The sequence below is a fragment of the Anabrus simplex genome, chromosome 2 (genome assembly GCF_040414725.1).
Source record: "Anabrus simplex isolate iqAnaSimp1 chromosome 2, ASM4041472v1, whole genome shotgun sequence".
Classification (NCBI taxonomy): Eukaryota; Metazoa; Arthropoda; class Insecta; order Orthoptera; family Tettigoniidae; genus Anabrus; species Anabrus simplex.
In genome coordinates, this window is record NC_090266.1 from 652,590,328 (window position 1) to 652,610,162 (window position 19,835).

At 38.2% G+C, this 19,835-nt stretch overlaps 1 protein-coding gene across 3 annotated transcripts in view; it reads right to left on the bottom strand.

Moving 5' to 3' along the window:
* The window catches only part of LOC136862994 (uncharacterized), a 319,777-nt gene that overhangs the window by 155,270 nt on the left and 144,672 nt on the right, over positions 1-19,835 (bottom strand). For all 3 annotated transcript variants that reach the window (XM_067139304.2, XM_067139303.2, XM_067139302.2), the window contains exons 6-7: positions 19,182-19,353; positions 5,458-5,561 (exon numbers count right to left, since the gene is read on the bottom strand). In XM_067139304.2, the coding sequence (XP_066995405.1) occupies positions 5,458-5,561; positions 19,182-19,353 (276 nt within the window). The remainder of the gene's footprint in view (positions 1-5,457; positions 5,562-19,181; positions 19,354-19,835) is intronic.

A 19,835-nucleotide genomic window follows, 5' to 3' on the forward strand; every position in this document is an offset into this window, starting at 1 on the left:
TGATGCATGTTGTCTAAAGGGGTTCAATATCCAGGTCAACGGTCCCTCATAATGGCCGATGACCTTAGATGTTAGCCCTTTAAACAAGAAGGAACATCAGCAACCTCATAATGGCACTTATTGCTTACTTATCTCTCTTATAAAGTACTTAGTTCATCCACAGTACTGAATCTAACAAACAATAGTCTCAGCTGCTGAAAGAGGATCATTGAAGGGATTAGTTCTTCCACAGTGGTTTGCGCTCTGCATTTGAGAGGCAACAGCGTTAGCTGACAATTGACTATCACTGAAGAACAAAGTTGTTCCATAGTGACTTAAATTCAAAATATGAAAAACAATTCACAGTGGCTTGCACACTGAATCTGAGAGACAACAGCGTTAACAGCTAATAGAGCATCATGGAATCACTCAGTTCTTCCACAGTTGCTTGCATTTAGAATCTCAGAGACAAAGTTTTAACTGCTTACTGAGGATCACAGAAGTACTTAGTACTTCTACAGTGGCTTGCACACTAAATCTGAAAGACAAAAAGTGTTAGGTGCTAATAGAGCATCAGCCAAAACTACTGGACAAAAAGAAATGAAATTTTGGGGATATATTCATATTGAGATGTAGGTGCTCGCTAAGAGAGGATTTTTGGATATTCCGTTGCTAAGGGGGTGAAAAGGGGGGTGAAGTTTTAAAATGAGTGTATCTGTATCTCAAAACTTTAAAAGTTAACAGATGTAAAAATTGGTATTTAGAATCTTCTTTAAAAATAAGGAAACACATATTTTTTTGTTTTCAGAAAATCCCAATAGGAGGGGTGATAAAGGGTGAAAAAGGGTGAAAAAGGGTGAAAAAGTTGTTGAATGCCTTTAATCAGGATACCGGTACTTATATCTCAGAAACTGAAGACATTACAGACCTGAAAATTGGTACTTTTGATCTCTTTTAAAAATAAAGAAATACGTATTTTTTGTTTTTGGAAAATCCAATTAATGGGAGGGTGAAAATGGGGGTGAATTTTTAAAAGAAGTGTATCTATATCTCAAAACTTTCAGAGTTTACAGATGTAAAAATTGGTATTTAGAATCTTCATTAAAAATAAAGAAACACGTATTTTTTTGTTTTCGGAAAATCCCAATAGGAGGGGTGAAAAGGGGTGAAAAAGGGGTTGAATGCCCTTAATGAGGATACTTATATCTCAGAAACTGAAGATATTACAGACCTGAAAATTGGTGTTTGAGATCTCCTTTAAAAATAAAGAAACATGTATTTTTTGTTTTCGGAAAATCCCAATAGGAAGGATGGAAAAGGGTGAAAAAGTGGTTGAATGCCTTTAATGAAGCTACTTATATTTCAGAACCTGAAGATATTACAGACCTGAAAATTGGTATTTGGGGTCTACCTTGAAAATAAAGAAACAGGTATTTTTTCGTTCTTGGAAAATCCAAATAATGGGGGGTGAAAAGGGGGGGGGGGGTGAATTTTTAAAATGAGTGTGTCTACATCTTAAAACTTCAAAAGTTTACAGATGTAAAAATTGGTATTTAGAATGTCCTTTAAAAGTAAAGGAACACGTATTTTTTTGTTTTCTGTAAACCCCAGTAGGAGGTGTGTAAAAGGGTGAATAATGGGTTGAATGCCTTTAATGAGGATACATATATCTCAGAAAGTGAAGATATTACAGAACTGAAAATTTGTATACGGGATCTCCTTTAAAAATAAAGAATCACATATTTTTTTTGTTTTTGGAAAATCCAATTAATGGCGGTTAAACAGGAGTGACAAATTGGGGTGAATTTTTTGAAAGACTATATCTACAGAATATCTGAGAAACGTAAAATGTTACAGACGTAAAAAATGGGTATTTGGAATCTCCTGTAAATGTAAAAAAAACATAGGTGATTTGTTTTTGGAAATTCCACTTAAGGGGAACTAAAAGGGGTGAAATTTTAAAATGAGAATTTCTACAGTATACCTAAAAAAACTTAACATGTTACAGAAGTGAAAAATGGTATTTTTTATCTCCATTAAAAATAAAGAAACGTGTATTTTTAGTTTTCGGAAATACCACTTGGGTCGAAGTGACTGAAAATTGTGTTGAATTCTTTTAATTAGGCTACTGATATCTCAAAAATGAAGATGTTACAGACGTAAAATTTGATGTTTGGAATCCAATGAGAGGGGGAGGGTGAAAGAATTGAAAAATTAATTGACTTAATTGTATTAGAATACATAACCCACAAACTGTATGGCACTACAGCCCCTGAAGGGCCTTGGCCTACCAAGCGACCGCTGCTCAGCCCGAAGGCCTGCAGATTATGAGGTGTCGTGTGGTCAGCACACCAAATTCTCTTGGCCGTTATTCTTGGCTTTCTAGACCGGTTTAGAATACATACATCTAATAAAAAGTAAAGTTGTTACAGACGTGAACATTTGTATTTGGATCTCCTTTAAAAGCAAAGAAAAAAACGTTTTGGGGGGGAAACCATCTTGGTGGGCGGGAGTGAAAAGGAGTTGAATTCCTTTCATGAGGACACATAAATCAAAAACTGAAAAAGTTAGAGTCTTGATAATTGGTATTTAGAAAATCCTTTACTATTAAAGAAACAAGTATTTCTTGACGGAAAATTCACTTGGGGGGGCGGGGGGGGGGAAATGCGAAAGGAAGTGAAAAAAATGTGAATTATTTTTATGGGGATACTTATATCTCAAAACTGGAGGTAACTGACGTGAACATTGGTGTTTGGAATCTCCTTTAAACACAAAGAAACACGCCTTCTTTTAATTTTTTTAGGGGGGGCTAAATAAACTTAACGTCGCTGGGGTGTAAAAGAGGCGAGACCAATTGATTTTACTGTTCGTAATGAGCCTCCGTTGCTCAGGCAGCAGCGCGCCGGCCTCTCACAGCTGGGTTCCGTGGTTCAAATCCCGGTCACTCCATGTGACATTCGTGCTGGACAAAACGGAGGTGGGACAGGGTTTTCTCCGGAGACTCCCTGTCATCATTCATTCCAGCAACACTGTCCAATATTTCATTTCATTTGTCATTCATCGATCATTGCCCCAGAGGAGTGCTTCGGCAGCCGGCACAATTCCTATTGTCGCCGCTAGATGGGGCTTCATTCATTCCATTCCTGACCCTGTCGAATGACTGGAAACAGGCTGTATATTTTTGATGTACTTATTCTGATCATAAACCGATCATTTTTAATCTTTCCGGGATTCGTTTTCAACAGCCATCTTTTCCTTCGAAGAACGTTGTTAGATTACAGTAGATTCTCCTGGCATATAAATAAAAATTTAAACACATTTGAAATAAACGATAGGAATGAGATTGACCGTCAGATTGTTCACCTCTATAATAAGGTCAATAATGTACGGAAGTATGTCATTCGTATCGCCAGAAATCCAGCACACTTGCCTGGACGGGTCAGATATTCTGTAGATATAGTCTTTCAAAAAATTCACCCCAATTTGTCACTCCTGTTCAACAGCCATTAATTGGATTTTCCAAAAACAAAAAAAATACGCGATTCCTTATTTTTAAAGGAGATCCCTGGGTGGGTAATGTTAAGAATGCAGTCCGAACGCGGGTTCAGTACCGCCAAGGCACCCAAGACGACACCACGCTGGATCTCCTCAAGGATTTGATCCATATTAAAAATGCTTATAGGAAAAGATGGCAAAGACTTAGGGACCCAACTGACCGGGTGGAATGCCTGGACCTAGCCCGGGAAGTACGAAATCGATTGCTGGAAAGAAAGGTTGAAAAATGGGAGGAAACTTGCCGTAATCTATTAGAAAACGAGTCAGAGCGCGAATTTTGATGGATTATATATCTAAAACAATAAGCATTCAATTATAAATTTCAGTATAATACCGTAGCGAAGCACGGGTATCTTGCTAGTAGAAGTATATAGTTCTTTCACAGAGACTAGCATACTGAAACTGAGAAACAATAGAGTTAGCTACCGACTGAGGATTACTGAAGTGCTTAGATCTTCCAATGAGAACTGAATCTGGGAGACAATAGTGTTAACTGTTCACAAAGCATCAGACAGTACTTAGTTCTTCCAGACTGCCTATTACACTGAATGTGACAGAGAATAGTGTTAGCTGCTAACTGAGGATAAAGGAACTACTCAGTTCTTTCACTGTGGCTTGCAGTCTGAATCTCACAGGCAATAATGTTACCCACAAACAGTGGATCACGAAAGTAATTTTTCCACAGTGGCTTGCACTCATATTCTGATAGATAAAAGGGTTAGCTGTTAAAGGAACAACATCATATAGTTCTCAGTTCTTTCATAGTGCTTGCACTCTGAGTAAGAGACAACAGGGTTAGCGGCTAAAGGCCTCATAAAGTAATTAGTTCCTCCACAGGGGCTTGTACACTCAGAGAGACAATAGTACAGAGCATCATCGTTGTACTGAATTCTTCCACACTGGCTTGCACACAGAATCTGTGAGGGAATACTCTTCGTTAGTTCTTATATACTGAATTTGACAGATAATTAACTGAAGTATAAAAAAGTACTAAGTTCCCACACCTTGGAATGTACACCGTATCTGGAGACAATAATGTTAGCTCCTAACTGATTATAGAGTATTGTTCTTGCTCAGGAGCTTGTACACTGAATATGAGAAATTATAATGTTAGCCACTAACAGAGCTTCGTTGAAACCCTATGGTGCTACAGCTCTGACCAGCATGGATCAACCAAGCAACCGTTATTCAGCCTGAAAGCCTCAGATTATGAGGTGAGGCATGGTCAGTGCGATTAATCCTATTAGCAGTTATTCTTGGCTTTCTAGCCAAGGCCACAATCTTGTCATCATATAGTTATACAACTGTTCTCACGTAGGCTGAGTGGAACTCTAACTTATCCCTGATATTCATGTAAAAATCTCCGAGATAGCCAGAAACTAAACTGGGGCCTCCAGGTAAGAAGATACAGGCTCGTTACCCCTACTGGCTTTCTCTTTTGAACAGCACTCATATATTTCAGGCAAGTAATATTATAGTACTTACGTCTTCACTTTCCTTTCAAACAACTTTCCTGAGGGTGACTTCACACTTGTGACTTTCTTCTACATAAAATCCAGAAATACTCAAAAAGCTATTTTGTCATCACTCATCCTTGATGGAAGTCTACAGAATGTATGTTACAGTGTAAACAAAATACATGCAATATGAAAGGCACTTCAATTCTATCACAAATGATCCTAAACAAATCGATCAAAATCTATCGTTTTGTGGAAAAGTGAAAGTACGGTTCATTTATAAGAAAAGTATGTGTGATCTGAAATTAAGGAACACACAGGAATTTTGGTAAATGCAGTCAGTTAAGCTGAAACCAACATTTCAGTTTGCACTTCTTAAACAATATACAAATTTCCAGAGGCAACTGAAAGTAGAACTATTCGGTCATACCATGGAAGGACTGAAAAATTACTCCACATTTCCTACCTTATGGCACATGAGGTTTGACATTTGATTGAAGCCCTTGCCACATATATCACATTTATAAGGCCGCTCGTTGGTGTGCGTGAAGATATGGTTCCGAAGGTTTCCTTAAAAGAGAAAAAAGATTGTTCTTTATACCAAGACTTATATTCATGTTAATTTGAAATATAGGAAACTGTTGTACCATGGAACACTTTTTAAATTTTGTTTCCCTTTAATTTTGAGGAGTAAAATTTTTAATCCTACAGTATTGAGGCTTCCTTTATTTCTTCTTCTTTATATTCTTCTGCTTTATAGTTCAATTAAGAGTAAAAGTATAAACAATTTATAGCAAGATGTAAAAGTGGTGCATGATACAACAGGATCACGTACTAAGGAACATAACCTTTCGTACCTCAGAACATACAGATTATAGATGGCAAATAGCTGTAGGTGGATATTTTAAATCAATTTCAAATGTATTTTTCATCACTAAACGTAATAACAAATCTTCTCTGAAATACGTAAGAACACGGTATGATATTATGTTCAAATCATACATTTTTATAAAACATGTAACTATATCTCAGATGCACTTGCACTCAGCCACAGTTAGAAAATCACAAATGTAGCTTTTCCATCCCTTTGGCCCATTGTTTCTTGTTTATTCCATAACTCAGGTTAAAACCATAGTTCATTTTTGCAATAGTATTTATGAACTTCAAACAATTTTCTCGATTTTCAACGTCAGAGCACAATAACACTCTACCAAATCTATTTCCCTACTACAGAGAAGATATCAATTTCTTCCATTTCATTACCTACTTATTGCTAGATGATGATGAAAATGGTGGTGGTTGATGACAATGAAGAAACATACCCCCCTACCAACTGCTCTCCAATTTTTCATTTCATTTCTTACTTGCTTTGTTAAATGCATCATTACGCTGCTCTGAAACCGTTGGCTATTTTATGGCAAGAATATGTGGATATTTTCTCATCAGTCCGGAGTTTTTTACTATTTAAAATAGCATTTCCACTGCTGCTGATCTGCTTCCTATGAAGTGGACTTTTAAGAAAAAAAAAACGAATTATTTCCTGTAGCACCGACACAGACAGGTCTTATGGCAATGATGGGAGAGGAAAGGCCTACGAGTTGGAAGGAAGCGGCCGTGGCCTTAATTAAGGTACAGCCCCAGCACTTGTTTGATGTGAAAATGGGAAACCATGGAAAACCATCTTTTAAGGCTGCCAACAGTGGGATATGAACCTACTACCTCCCAGATGCAAGCTCACAGCTGCACGCCCCTGACCGCACGGCCAACTCGCCCGGTGATGCATTTCTGACAACTAAGAATTCACGGAAGTCATTTCTTATCAGGTTAAGTTTATGAATACTGCAGTGACAGAAAATAGCCTTTTGGTACCTATCTTGAATTAATTTTGCAATACCACCTTCATACCCTGCCTTCATGGCACAATCGTTATATTCTTGACCACACAGTTTCGTTAAATCGAGACCAGAGTTCGTTAAAAAAGAATTCAACATTGTGGCTGCAACTGATTTGGCATTCATTTCTTCCAAAGGCTGAAACCAAAGGAAATAGTCACATACTTTCAAATCATTAGCAGATATATTCTTTACGAACCAAATTCCAACAGACAGCTGCTTGGTTCCAGATATGTCAGCTGTTTTGTCAGTAATAACACAGAAGGTATTGAATGAATTTGTTTCTGTAACCAGTATCTCTCTAACGCCTTGTCACAAAATGCTGTTATTTCTTTATGAATTCAGTGAGAAGTACACTTGGCATTTTTTACAGAATTTGACAGATGTTCTTGTAGTATGACATCATCTCCTGCTTCCAGGCATAATTCCACGAAAATCATGAAAAACTCCACTGTCCGATTCTTTCCCTCAAAGTGAGACATCATGAGTGCCACAGAAGATAATAGTTGACAAAATTGGCTCCAGTATTGTTCCATTTTGTTCAAGGTGGAGACTACTACCGATTTGATCAGCCACCATGAATTATGTTCATATGTATCCAGGAAGTTTTTTGCCTTTTCTGGTGATTCTCTGTGCCAATTTGATTTTATATGATATTTGGCACAGGCATCAATGTCTTTGTATTTTCTGAAATTCATAATGAATGACCCTTGAATAACTTTTTTACATTATTTTTTTTTAACTTACAATTTGCCCTGTGTCACATTGACACAGATGGGTCTCATGGTGATGATGGTATAGGAAAGGGCTAGGAGTGAGAGGAAAGTGGGCCATGGCTTTAATTAAGGTACAGCCTGGTGTGAAAATGGGAAACCATGGAAAGCCATCTTCAGGGCTGCAGACATTGGGGTTTGAACCCACTATCTCCCGAATACAAGCTGATGAAACCTCTTGTAATGCTCGGCTTAAACAGAACACATGTTCTACATCAGGTACCCTTCAGTTTGCAGGAATAGCATAGCCACATAGAATGATCCTTCAACCAATGGTGTTTGAAAGTGTGGCTGTCTCCAGCTCGCAAATCACCGTTAAAATCATATGTTAGTTGTGAAACACATGGCTTTGTACTTAAGAGTGTCACATATATTTTCCTGTGTTAAGAACCTGTCAATGTCTTTCTGTCACATTCATCTTTCAGAAACCGGTTATAACAGTTTTTAGTTGACCATCAGCAACTTCAACTTCTGAAATAATCTAGTACGTCATTAAACAATCGGATATCAACATTGCCCCCCATATGCTGCCACCCCGGTAGGTACCCATGCTTCAGAGTTTCAAACATTTAATATGTTGATGTCTTGATAGAGGATCTAACTTCACACTGTAAACTTTGCAAGCTACACTGATAGAAATTTTGGTTTCAGAAGGAGCCATAACTACTTCAATGACTTTCTTCAAGATATCCAGATCAATCAGAACTCTCTAGATGCCCAAGTTACTTCTCAGCATGATCTATGAGACAAGGAAAGAAGGAGAGAAATACATTCAGAGAAACTGGGTGATCTAGGGAGTGGTGATGAGAGAACAGGGAGTTATAAGTCATTATAAGGATGACAAAGTTGATAGTATTAAAATGTAGTAATACTGTAAGCCTCTCTAAAGAACCATAGAAACAAGGAAATGCCATTTGGTCCTTGTTTCAATGACAGTGAAATCCTGACATTCACCTCCCCGCAGCAGAGAGGGGGCAACAACTGCATATAAAAATAATATTTTATATGCAGGCGGCTAACGAATGAAGGGACCGATTATCTCCCGGTAAGGAGATCCCCTATACCAAGTGCCAACAGTCTCTTTGAGAGTGGATGAGCGGGTATGGGTAAGGGCACTCTATTGTCCTGGGGACAAGAAATTGTTCCCAAAGGCGGAGGAACCAGTTTGGTCAACGGCATTAGATGCAGAAGGCAACGGGAAACCACTGCATTAAAGATCCTGAGAGATATTCCAATAAATTCACATGGCATGGCTGCACCATCAAGATCAGAGCTGGCCATGTGGATCGTCTACCTCCGTTTGGAAACGACGTCTTAAGAAGAAGAATATTGTAAAGAAAGAAATAGAATTAAGTAATTTAATATAGATGTACATTTACCAGATATTGTGATAAAAGTTGAATCATGGCTGAGAAGTGATATTATGGATGCAGAAATTTTCTTCCAGAAGTGAAGTGTTTATTGTAGAAACATGATAGAATCGAACATTCTGCTAGGAAGGCAGCATTATCTTCTTTCTCATCAACAAAAAAATAAGTTAATTTTTTGTTCTTCAATAAACAACTAGCACCGCTCTAGTTTTTGCGTGATGCTTTGAGTTACAATGTCAAATCCTTCCACAATCAAAAATATTTATATTACAATCACACACAGAACAAACAAACAAACAAAAAAAAAAAAAAATTTCCTGCAATAGACTAATATGGACAGAAATTCAGTTTTATAAGTATCTTTTAACATTTGGAGATAGCGCTTCTTAGATTCTGTTGCTGTAGCTTGATGAGAGAAACTCAGAACACATACCACAAAACCACCGCTGATACAATTAGTTCAATCAATCAATCAATCAATCAATCAATACTGATCTGCATTTAGGGCAGTCGCCCAGGTGGCAGATTCCCTATCTGTTGCTTTCCTAGCCTTTTCCGAAATGATTTCAAAGAAACTGGAAATTTATTGAACATCTCCCTTGGTAAGTTATTCCAATCCCTAACTCCCCTTCCTATAAATTAATATTCGCCCCAGTTTGTCCTCTTGAATTCCAACTTTATCTTCATATTGTGATCTTTCCTACTTTTATAGACGCCATTCAAACCTATTCGTCTACTAATGTCAATCCACGCCATCTCTCCGCTGACAGCTCGGAACATACCAAGTGCCAACAGTCTCTTTGAGAGTGGATGAGCGGGTATGGGTAAGGGCACTCTATTGTCCTGGGGACAAGAAATTGTTCCCAAAGGCGGAGGAACCAGTTTGGTCAACGGCATTAGATGCAGAAGGCAACGGGAAACCACTGCATTAAAGATCCTGAGAGATATTCCAATAAATTCACATGGCAGCGTATTGGTAGGTGTGCTAGGTACCAACTGATGAGCCCACCCTAGCACACGAGGGCGAAACGCTGGCAACCAAGAATGAGCTAGCTGGAAAATTTATAATGTCCAATAACGGACCATTTATATTCGTATTATAAATTTGCTCATTCAGGACAAATATTTCAGATTCCCTATGGGAATCAACATCAACATCTATATCATCTGATGGCCAAGCAGGCATCAATTTTTAGTGATGAGACAAAGTCTCTTAGTGCATTGGCACTGCCGGTGGCTCCAGTTAGCCTACGCAGTGGCCTCCACGGTATGCACTAGCCAGCGTATTGGTAGGTGTGCTAGGTACCAACTGATGAGCCCACCCTAGCACACGAGGGCGAAACGCTGGCAACCAAGAATGAGCTAGCTGGAAAATTTATAATGTCCAATAACGGACCATTTATATTCGTATTACATACCACTTAGTCGAGCAGCTCTTCTTCTTTCTCTCAATTCTTCCCAACCCAAACATTGCAACATTTTAGTAACGCTACTCTTTTGTCGGAAATCACCCAGAACAAATCGAGTTGCTTTCCTTTGGATTTTTTCCAGTTCTTGAATCAGGTAATCCTGGTGAGGGTCCCATACACTGGAACCATACTCTAGTTGGGGTCTTACCAGAGACTTATATGCACTCTCCTTTACATCCTTACTACAACCCCTAAAACACCCTCATAACCATGTGCAGAGATCGGTACCCTTTATTTACAATCCCATTTATGTGATTACCCCAGTGAAGATCTTTCCTTATATTAACACCTAGATACTTACAATGATCCCCAAAAGGAACTTTCACCCCATCAACGCAGTAATTAAAACTGAGAGGACTTTTCCTATTTGTGAAACTCACAACCTGACTTTTAGCCCCGTTTATCAACATACCATTGCCTGCTGTCCATCTCACAATATTTTCGAGGTCACATTGCAGTTGCTCACAATCTTGTAACTTATTTATCACTCTATAGAGAATAACATCATCCGCAAAAAGCCTTACCTCCGATTCCACTCTTTTACTCAAATCATTTATATATATAAGAAAACATAAAGGTCCGATAACACTGCCCTGAGGAACTCCCCTCTCAACTATTACAGGGTCAGACAAAGCTTCACCTACTCTAACTCTCTGAGATCTATTTTCTAGAAATATAGCAACCCATTCAGTCACTCTTTTGTCTAGTCCAATTGCACTCATTTTTGCCAGTAGTCTCCCATGATCCACCCTATCAAATGCTTTAGACATGTCAATCGCGATACAGTCCATTTGACCTCCAGAATCCAAGATATCTGCTATATCTTGCTGGAATCCTACAAGTTGAGCTTCAGTGGAATAACCTTTCCTAAAACCGAATTGCCTTCTATCGAACCAATTATTAATTTCACAAACATGTCTAATATAATCAGAAAGAATGCCTTCCCAAAGCTTACATACAATGCATGTCAAACTTACTGGCCTGTAATTTTCAGCTTTATGTCTATCACCCTTTCCTTTATACACAGGGGCTACTATAGCAACTCTCCATTCATCTGGTATAGCTCCTTCGGCCAAACAATAATCAAATAAGTACTTCAGATATGGTACTATATCCCAACCCATTGTCTTTAGTATATCCCCAGAAATCTGATCAATTCCAGCTGCTTTTCTAGTTTTCAACTTTTGTATCTTATTGTAAATGTCATTGTTATCATATCTAAATTTTATTAGTTCTTTGACCTTAGTCTCTTCCTCTATCTCGACATTATCCTTGTAACCAACAATCTTTACATACTGCTGACTGAATACTTCTGCCTTTTGAAGATCCTCACATACACACTCCCCTTGTTCATTAATTATTCCTGGAATGTCCTTCTTGGAACCTGTTTCTGCCTTAAAATACCTATACATACCCTTCCATTTTTCACTAAAATTTGTATGACTGCCAATTATGCTTGCCATCATGTTATCCTTAGCTGCCTTCTTTGCTAGATTCAATTTTCTAGTAAGTTCCTTCAATTTCTCCTTACTTCCACAGCCATTTCTCACTATTTCTTTCCAGTCTGCACCTCCTTCTTAGTCTCTTTATTTCTCTATTATAATAAGGTGGGTCTTTACCATTCCTTACCACCCTTAAAGGTACAAACCTGTTTTCGCATTCCTCAACAATTTCTTTAAACCCATCCCAGTCTGTTTACATTTTTATTTACCGTTTTCCACCGATCATAGTTACTTTTTAGAAACTGCCTCATACCTGCTTTATCAGCCATATGGTACTGCCTAACAGTCCTACTTTTAAGACCTTCCTTTCTATCACATTTATTTTTAACTACCACAAAAACAGCTTCATGATCACTAATACCATCTATTACTTCAGTTTCCCTATAGAGCTCATCTGGTTTTATCAGCACCACATCCAAAATATTTTTCCCTCTGGTTGGTTCCATCACTTTCTGAATCAGCTGTCCTTCCCATATTAACTTATTTGCCATTTGTTGGTCATGCTTCCTGTCGTTCGCATTTCCTTCCCAATTGACATCTGGCAAATTCAGATCTCCCGCTACAATCACATTTCTTTCCATGTCGTTTCCCACATAGCTGACTATCCTATCAAATAATTCCGAATCTGCATCAGTGCTACCCTTTCCCGATCTGGAAACTGAAAACTGATGCATCGATACACGAAATTAACACCACAATTACAATGTACTTAACATGACACCAGAGTATAAATACACAGAGTCAAATGGAGCCAGTTACAACCACTGCACAGGCAGTGACAACTTAATTCCTGTTTTGTATTGCCATAGTCACATGCCAAAGAGCATTACAATTAACAATACAGGTGCGCGCAGAGTGTTGGTGAGAAGTACAGGTGCACAGCTGGCTAACACAGCAGATGGCAGAAAGTTGCCCCCATACGGTGTGTTTAAGCAGAAGACTCTTCCCAAAAGAAAGCTTCCGCAAGGAATCCACATCAGTGCAGGAGAAGGGTTACGTGGTTGGCTAACTTATGGACGACTGGCTAAATACTGTATAGAGTGGACGTTCTGGAGCCTTATTACAGTTGAAGTCTATGCTTGGTTTGGATAGTTTTAGAGACCATATTGTGGATGCAGTAAGAGAAAAAATGACCAAGATGAAATCAGACCTCATAATCATACCTGGCGGTCTGACATCTGTTCTTTAGCCTCTCAATGTTTCAGCGAACAATCACTTGAAAGACTACCTATGTTAACTGTATACGGAATAGATGTCAATGAATGCACATACTGGTAGTTTTACACCAATGGGAAGAATACGCAAACAGTCAATCGAACAGTTGTGCCGGTTAATTCTCCGAGCATGGGTTATGATTCCTGAATGTGTGATTAACAAAAAGTGTTTAAAAAATGGGCATATCCAATTCTCTCGACGGATCAGAGGAAGAAATAACCTGGACGGAAGATTCAGACGATGACGAGTGCGACAGTCTACAATCTGAACCATCAGATGAGAGTGATGCTGCGTGTGAAAAGAAAGTTGCAACGTGTGTCTACTTTGTGTTCGCATGATGTAAAATACTCTAAACGTGTGGATATTTTTAGAACGGATTTTTGCCCTTGTTGCCGGGTGGCTGACAGTGAGGTAGAATGAGTGCGCTGTTAAAGCCAAAAGCAGGCACCATGCAGCGCAAAAGCATGGTGTGGAGTGAAAAGCAATTACAAGCAACCTACAGAACATTATTTCAAGTTTTAGCACAATACCTTTGTCTATGTACATATTCGTTGAGTTACATCATTAAACTCATGCCTACAAGTCAGTATTTCTTGTATTTTTCTTTAAAATCTCCCTAGAATGTTTGCTTGAAATTTGGAAACATTGTGTAAATTCCCTTCCCCTCAATTCCCTGCCTCAAAATTGTGAAAGAAGAAAGTGGCAAAAATATGCCAGTAAATATGGTATGTACAGTTTTAACTGTATTCCAACATAATGAACAGACATTTTCAACATTTTAAATTTCCTACAACTATACAAATTATAAATGCCATTGTCCTTTTAACAATGTTTGTTTTAAGATTAAATTAATATGGCTGATGATGCCTAATAAGAAGGGCAAAACATGTCCCCATAATATTCAGATTTTCTATGTCTAATTAACCACATAACGGGGTACTGATTGTGTTGAATAGGTTGAACAATAAATGTACTCCTTTTGTAAACTAAGTGAGATAAGTGGTATGTTCCGATCTGTCAGTGGAGAGATGGCGTGGGAGGACATCAGTAGATGAATGAGTTTGAGTGGTGTCTTTCAAAGTAGGAAAGATCACAATATGAAGATAAAGCTGGAATTCAAGAGGACAAATTGGGGCAAATATTCGCTTACAGGAAGGGGAGTTAGGGATTGGAATAACTTACCAAGGGAGATGTTCAATAAATTTCCAATTTCTTTGCAATCATTTAAGAAAAGGCTAGGAAAACAACAGGTAGGGAATCTGCCATCTGGGCAACTGCCCTAAATGAAGATCAGTAGTGATTGATTGATTTATTGAATTTCCAATTGCAGAACTGTGACTGGGCAAGTTGGCCGTGCGGTTAGGAGCAAGCGGCTGTGAGCTTGCATCCAGGAGATAGTGGGTTCAAATCACATTGTCGGCAGCCCTGAAAATGGTTTTCCGTAGTTTCCCATTTTCAGACCAGGCAAATACTGGTGCTGTACCTTAATTAAGGCCATAGCTGCTTCCTTCCAACTCCTAGGCCTTTCCTATCCCACGTCGCCATTACGGTGGGCGCACAATAAAAAACTAGTCATGAGTTAGGGGTACAATTTTTAAAAGGTTTGAGAATCCCTGTTATATAACAAGTCATTAAGGGCCAGTTCTACCACCTGCTGGTAAAGTAGTGCGTAACTTGCCCTCCGTGTAAAAGGGCGTTTCCGTTCGACCACTCCGAGGTAGCGCTACCGGCAGTATTAATCGTAATTACCCGGCGCGTAATTTATCGGCCACTTTGAGGGCCCGATAAGACTTTACCTGCCGGGCAAGTTTTGAGAGCTGAACCTTATTAGCCGTATTTCTGGTGACATACAACTTAAATTAGCTTAGTAAACTGAAAAAAGCATTATACTGTAACAGTGATCGATATTGTATTGCAGGATTTTGAACATTAATGCTTCCCTTGAGTTGCAACAGTCACAACAGCCCCTGGCATTGGTAACGTAGGGAACACATTTTATACGTCAAGGTTTCGCAAAGAAACTCTAAAAGGATATAAAATCAAAACCTATTTGGAAATCATTTCAAATGGGCTTTAATTTTCTAATTAATCAGTTTTCAGACACCACGTATAACACAGTGTATGTATCCCAATTACCCCAAGCTCTCTCGTAGCTTAATGGCTAACACGCTCACTTCATAATACGATGTATACAGGTTCGAGTCTTCATTACCACGGGTCTTTTTTTAATTTTCATTCCTAGCGTCGTATTAATCTGTATGCCACTTTTTATACGTTATTTCGTTAATAATATATTTCATTGAAATATTTAATCACTATATTATGTCTAGTGGGAAAATGCTTTATATGTGTGCTGCTTATAGAAAGTGATGTTATGATTAACATAGCATATAGGACTGTCGCTCAGGTAGCAATTCCCCATCAGTTGTTTACATAGTCTTCTTGTAAATTATTTCGAAGAAATTGGAAACTATTACATTCCAGAATTCCTCTTCCTATGAATGGATATTTACCCCAATTAGTTCTGTAACAGTACCTTCCATCTTCATAAAGTTAAACATTAGAATGAAATGCATTATCAATAAATGGAAGCATGTGGAACTAAACGAGGTCAAAGAGCTAGTTGCAAATAGATCATTGTGGAGATACTTAATCAATTCACAGAAGCCTGCAGATAGAATGCTCAAAGGCTATAAGGAAGATGCGGGTGTATATACGTATATGGAAGCACGTAAAAAAAGAGTTAAGAACAATGGCAGGGAACGAAAATAAATTATTAAATGTAAATTAGAAAGACGATGAAAACCTGCATCCCTTCTATTACGGAGTGAGCGACTTGATCAGTCTAGTACGAGAATACTTTCCAAAAACGCTGCCTTACATGACAGGTTATAATTGGCGTAAGAAAATGTAATCTTGAGATTTTAATCCCAATTAGGTATTGATTTTGAAGCTCATAGATTAAAATCACGAAAGCTTGATATTAATTGTTGTCCATAACTCTTAAGACTCCCCTTATTAGGCTTTTGGGTGATAATCAGCAGATGCAAGCACAGGAAAATAAGACAATGGAAATGAGCTTCATACATCTGACGATAGATAGCACCACACTCGAAAGCCAGAAGTCGCTGAAAATCAGTGTAGCCAACTCCGTATATCAGTGTCTAGCTCCAGGTAGCTACCCAGCGCTTGCACGGAGGTGGTTGCATGCATGGCAAAGTACCAGCTGATTTACACCCCCAGGTATTTTACCTCCCGGGCAGCTGCCAGCCATTTTACCAGCAGATGGTAGAACCGGCCCAAAGTAGAAAAAGCAAAATCCTTCAAAAATTTGTGCTGCTGTGTCACCAATCAACTGGATCCTAATTAAGAAATTAAACATAGAATAGAGAACAAATTTTCTTAACAATAATAAGTGCTGTTTAATCAAAATCTAATTTAAAGCTGAGGCAAAGAATGTTTAAATGCTACATCTGGTCATTGTTGTTATATGGGTGAGAAGTCTAGACACTAAAAGCAGTAAAAATCAGCCAAATAAAAGAATTTGAAATGTGGCTTCAGAGGAGAACACTTCTTATTCCATGGACCAATAAAAAATCCGATGAAGAAGTGCTAAAGAGAGTCAATGTTGGATGAGAACTTCTAACAACCGTAAAATATAGGAAACTGGCATACCCAGGACATATACCAAGGGGTAATCAGTACCAATTTCACAATCTAGCCATACAAGGAAAAACAGAAGGTCACATATGTGTTTGAAACAAGACAAGCATTCTGGCTGAGAAACATTAAGGATTGGATGAGTAAACAAAACCCTAAAAAACGATTTTGCCTTCCAGAAAACAAGAGACAAATGCTCCAGAATGACAGTAACATCAGGGGAACTTGATACAGCACATTCAAGAATAAGAATGTGTTATAAATCTGTAATCTATAAGGGAAAATTCAGCAGTCACCCAGTGAGCAATTTCTCTGTAGTTGCATGCTTGCATTCACATGAGTGTGCTGATGACAAAATTTATAGATACCGAGTGCTTTACAAGGAGGTCCCTGAATAATAATAATAATAATAATAATAATAATAATAATAATAATAATAATAATAATAATAATAATAATAATAATAATAATAATAATAATGGCTTTACATTCCATTAACTACTTTTTAAGTTTTTTGGATGTCATTGTGCAGGAATTTTGTCTCACAGGAGTTCTTTTAATTGCCAGTAAATCTACCGACATGAGGCTGACATATTTGAGGACCTTCAAGTACCACCGAATTGAGCCAGGATCGAACCTGCCAAGTTGGGGTCAGAAGGCCAGCGCCTCAACCATCTGAGCCACTAAGCCCAGCACACTACCTTAAGACTACCTTAAGAATTTATCATGTTAACCCTTGAGAGTAGTTTGTTTTAGCTTCAAGTTATTGTATTCTATTGTATTTCCATTCAATGATTTTCAGATTATCACACATCAGTAGCATTTCATGCATTAGAATCTTTGTGCAAAGGTCCTGCAATTATAATAGTTGCAATTTAATTAACCATCTTGCATAAATGTATTCCATCATCATCATCATCATCATCATCGACCAACTCCAGTTTCCCAGGTGTGGTATACGAGCCCCTTCCATTTTGTTTGGTCCATGAACCATTCTTTGTTCACAATCCGCTCCTAATCCCGGCCTCTCTCCTCTAAATCCTTCTTCACTAAGTCTGTCCATTTTTTTCTAGGTCTGCCCACTGGTCTCTTTCCCATGATTTCTCTTTCATACTCCTTTCTTGCAGACCTATTGGCACTCGTTCTTTTCAGTCTTGCCTTTTGGATCTTCTAGAGTAAGGAGTCTTATAGTCCTACGTCTTCTCTGACTTTTTCATTCCTCATTTTATCCCTCCTGATCTTCTGGATCATTGTGCATAGGAACCTCATTTCTGCTGCTTGGTGTTTCGAGTTGTCCTTTCTTGTTAATGTAGTGGTTTCCAGGCTGTATGTGAGGATAGGGGTGTAGTATGATTTACACAGTGTCATCTTGGTTTTGAGTGGTACTTGTTTATCCCAGTGTAGCTGTCTTACTTGGAGGTAAAAATGTATTGCTTTGCTGATTCGACTGTTTACTTCATATTTAGGTAAGTTATTCTTGGGCATTGTACTACCCAAGTACTTAAATTCTGTGACACTGTCCAGCTTAGTGCCATTTAGCATGATTTCTGGCTGGTTGTCACCCTTCTGTACCTTCAAAGCCACCATTTTAGCCTTGCTGATTTTTAATCCATGTCTCTCAAACTCCTGACTTCACACCTGCAGTCTCTCTTCCACATCTTTCTCTGAGTTACCCCAAATTACTACATCGTCTGCAAATGCAAATGCTTTTATGTCTTGTTGCCCCTTTTCTTTTAGCGCCTTTAATATGGTATCCATTACAATGATAAATAATAGTGGCAACAAAGCACTATCTTGTTGTACTCCCGTTTTTGTCTCAAACCAGCCTGACAGTCAAGAAGCGACTTGTACACAGCTTCCTGAGCCTCTCGAGTATTGGCGGGTAAACTATAGACTTAACTGACATGAGGAAATGCGTGTGAGGCACCGATCATCTAGTTCATAACAAAGTATAGACGTGAAGCTCCATGGTAGGCCTAGCAAGCCAGTGGTAGCGTCTTCGAATTGCTTTCGACAATCAAACGAACCTCATATGGAGATCAAAAATAATACCGTAATTGACAAAGTCTTCAAGCAGATCTGGCAGGTATAACGGAAAACATGGCTCCGATGAAAGACAGATATGTCCGAAGAACAATGACTGGAAAAACTGAAGAACAAATGTATTTGTCTAATGAAATTGAAAGAGCAAAATTAAATACTGATGAACATACACACACATCAGAGAAAATGTCAACATTTACATGCAATTAGAAGGTGCTATTCAAGGAAAGGAGAGATTGAAATTCTGACTAAATAAAATAACTCACCTTTCTGATGAAAACCTTTGCCACAAATACCACATTTATGAGGTTTGTGTTCAGAGTGAGTCTTGCGATGGGAGATGAGTGTCGAGACTCTGTTGAATGTCTTTTTGCACAACTCGCAAACATACGGGCGAGCGTCGCTGTGTATTGCTCGATGCTGTGATAAGGTGCTCATCTGAAACAAAAATGTAGAGTTCATTTCTTTTTTATGTGCTATAGCCAGTTCCAGGACATCACTGGCAGCTTACATATGTACCTCTTGACTCTACGGGGTCCTGAGCCAGAGCTGACTAACAGTAGGGTGGCCACTACTCAACAACAAGGACTGACCAAGTCACTAAATATATTTAACTTTAGACATCTCAGAAGATTCAGTGGTTTAACATGGCTAGACTAAAGATTCATGTAATGCATAACACAGAAATATTTCTTCAAGAACAAAAGAAGAAGAAAAGGCCTGAACTACTGGATCATATAGCAGAATTATAATAAAAATTATACCAGTACACATATAAATAAACAAAATAAATTTATCTCAAATTAGAAAGGTTTCAGAACTGTACTACTTTATGTACATATGAAATTTCAAAAAATCTCTAACCTGTCCAAAATGATCACTTTTAAATATTAATATTCAAGCAAGTTCAGTTTCTAACA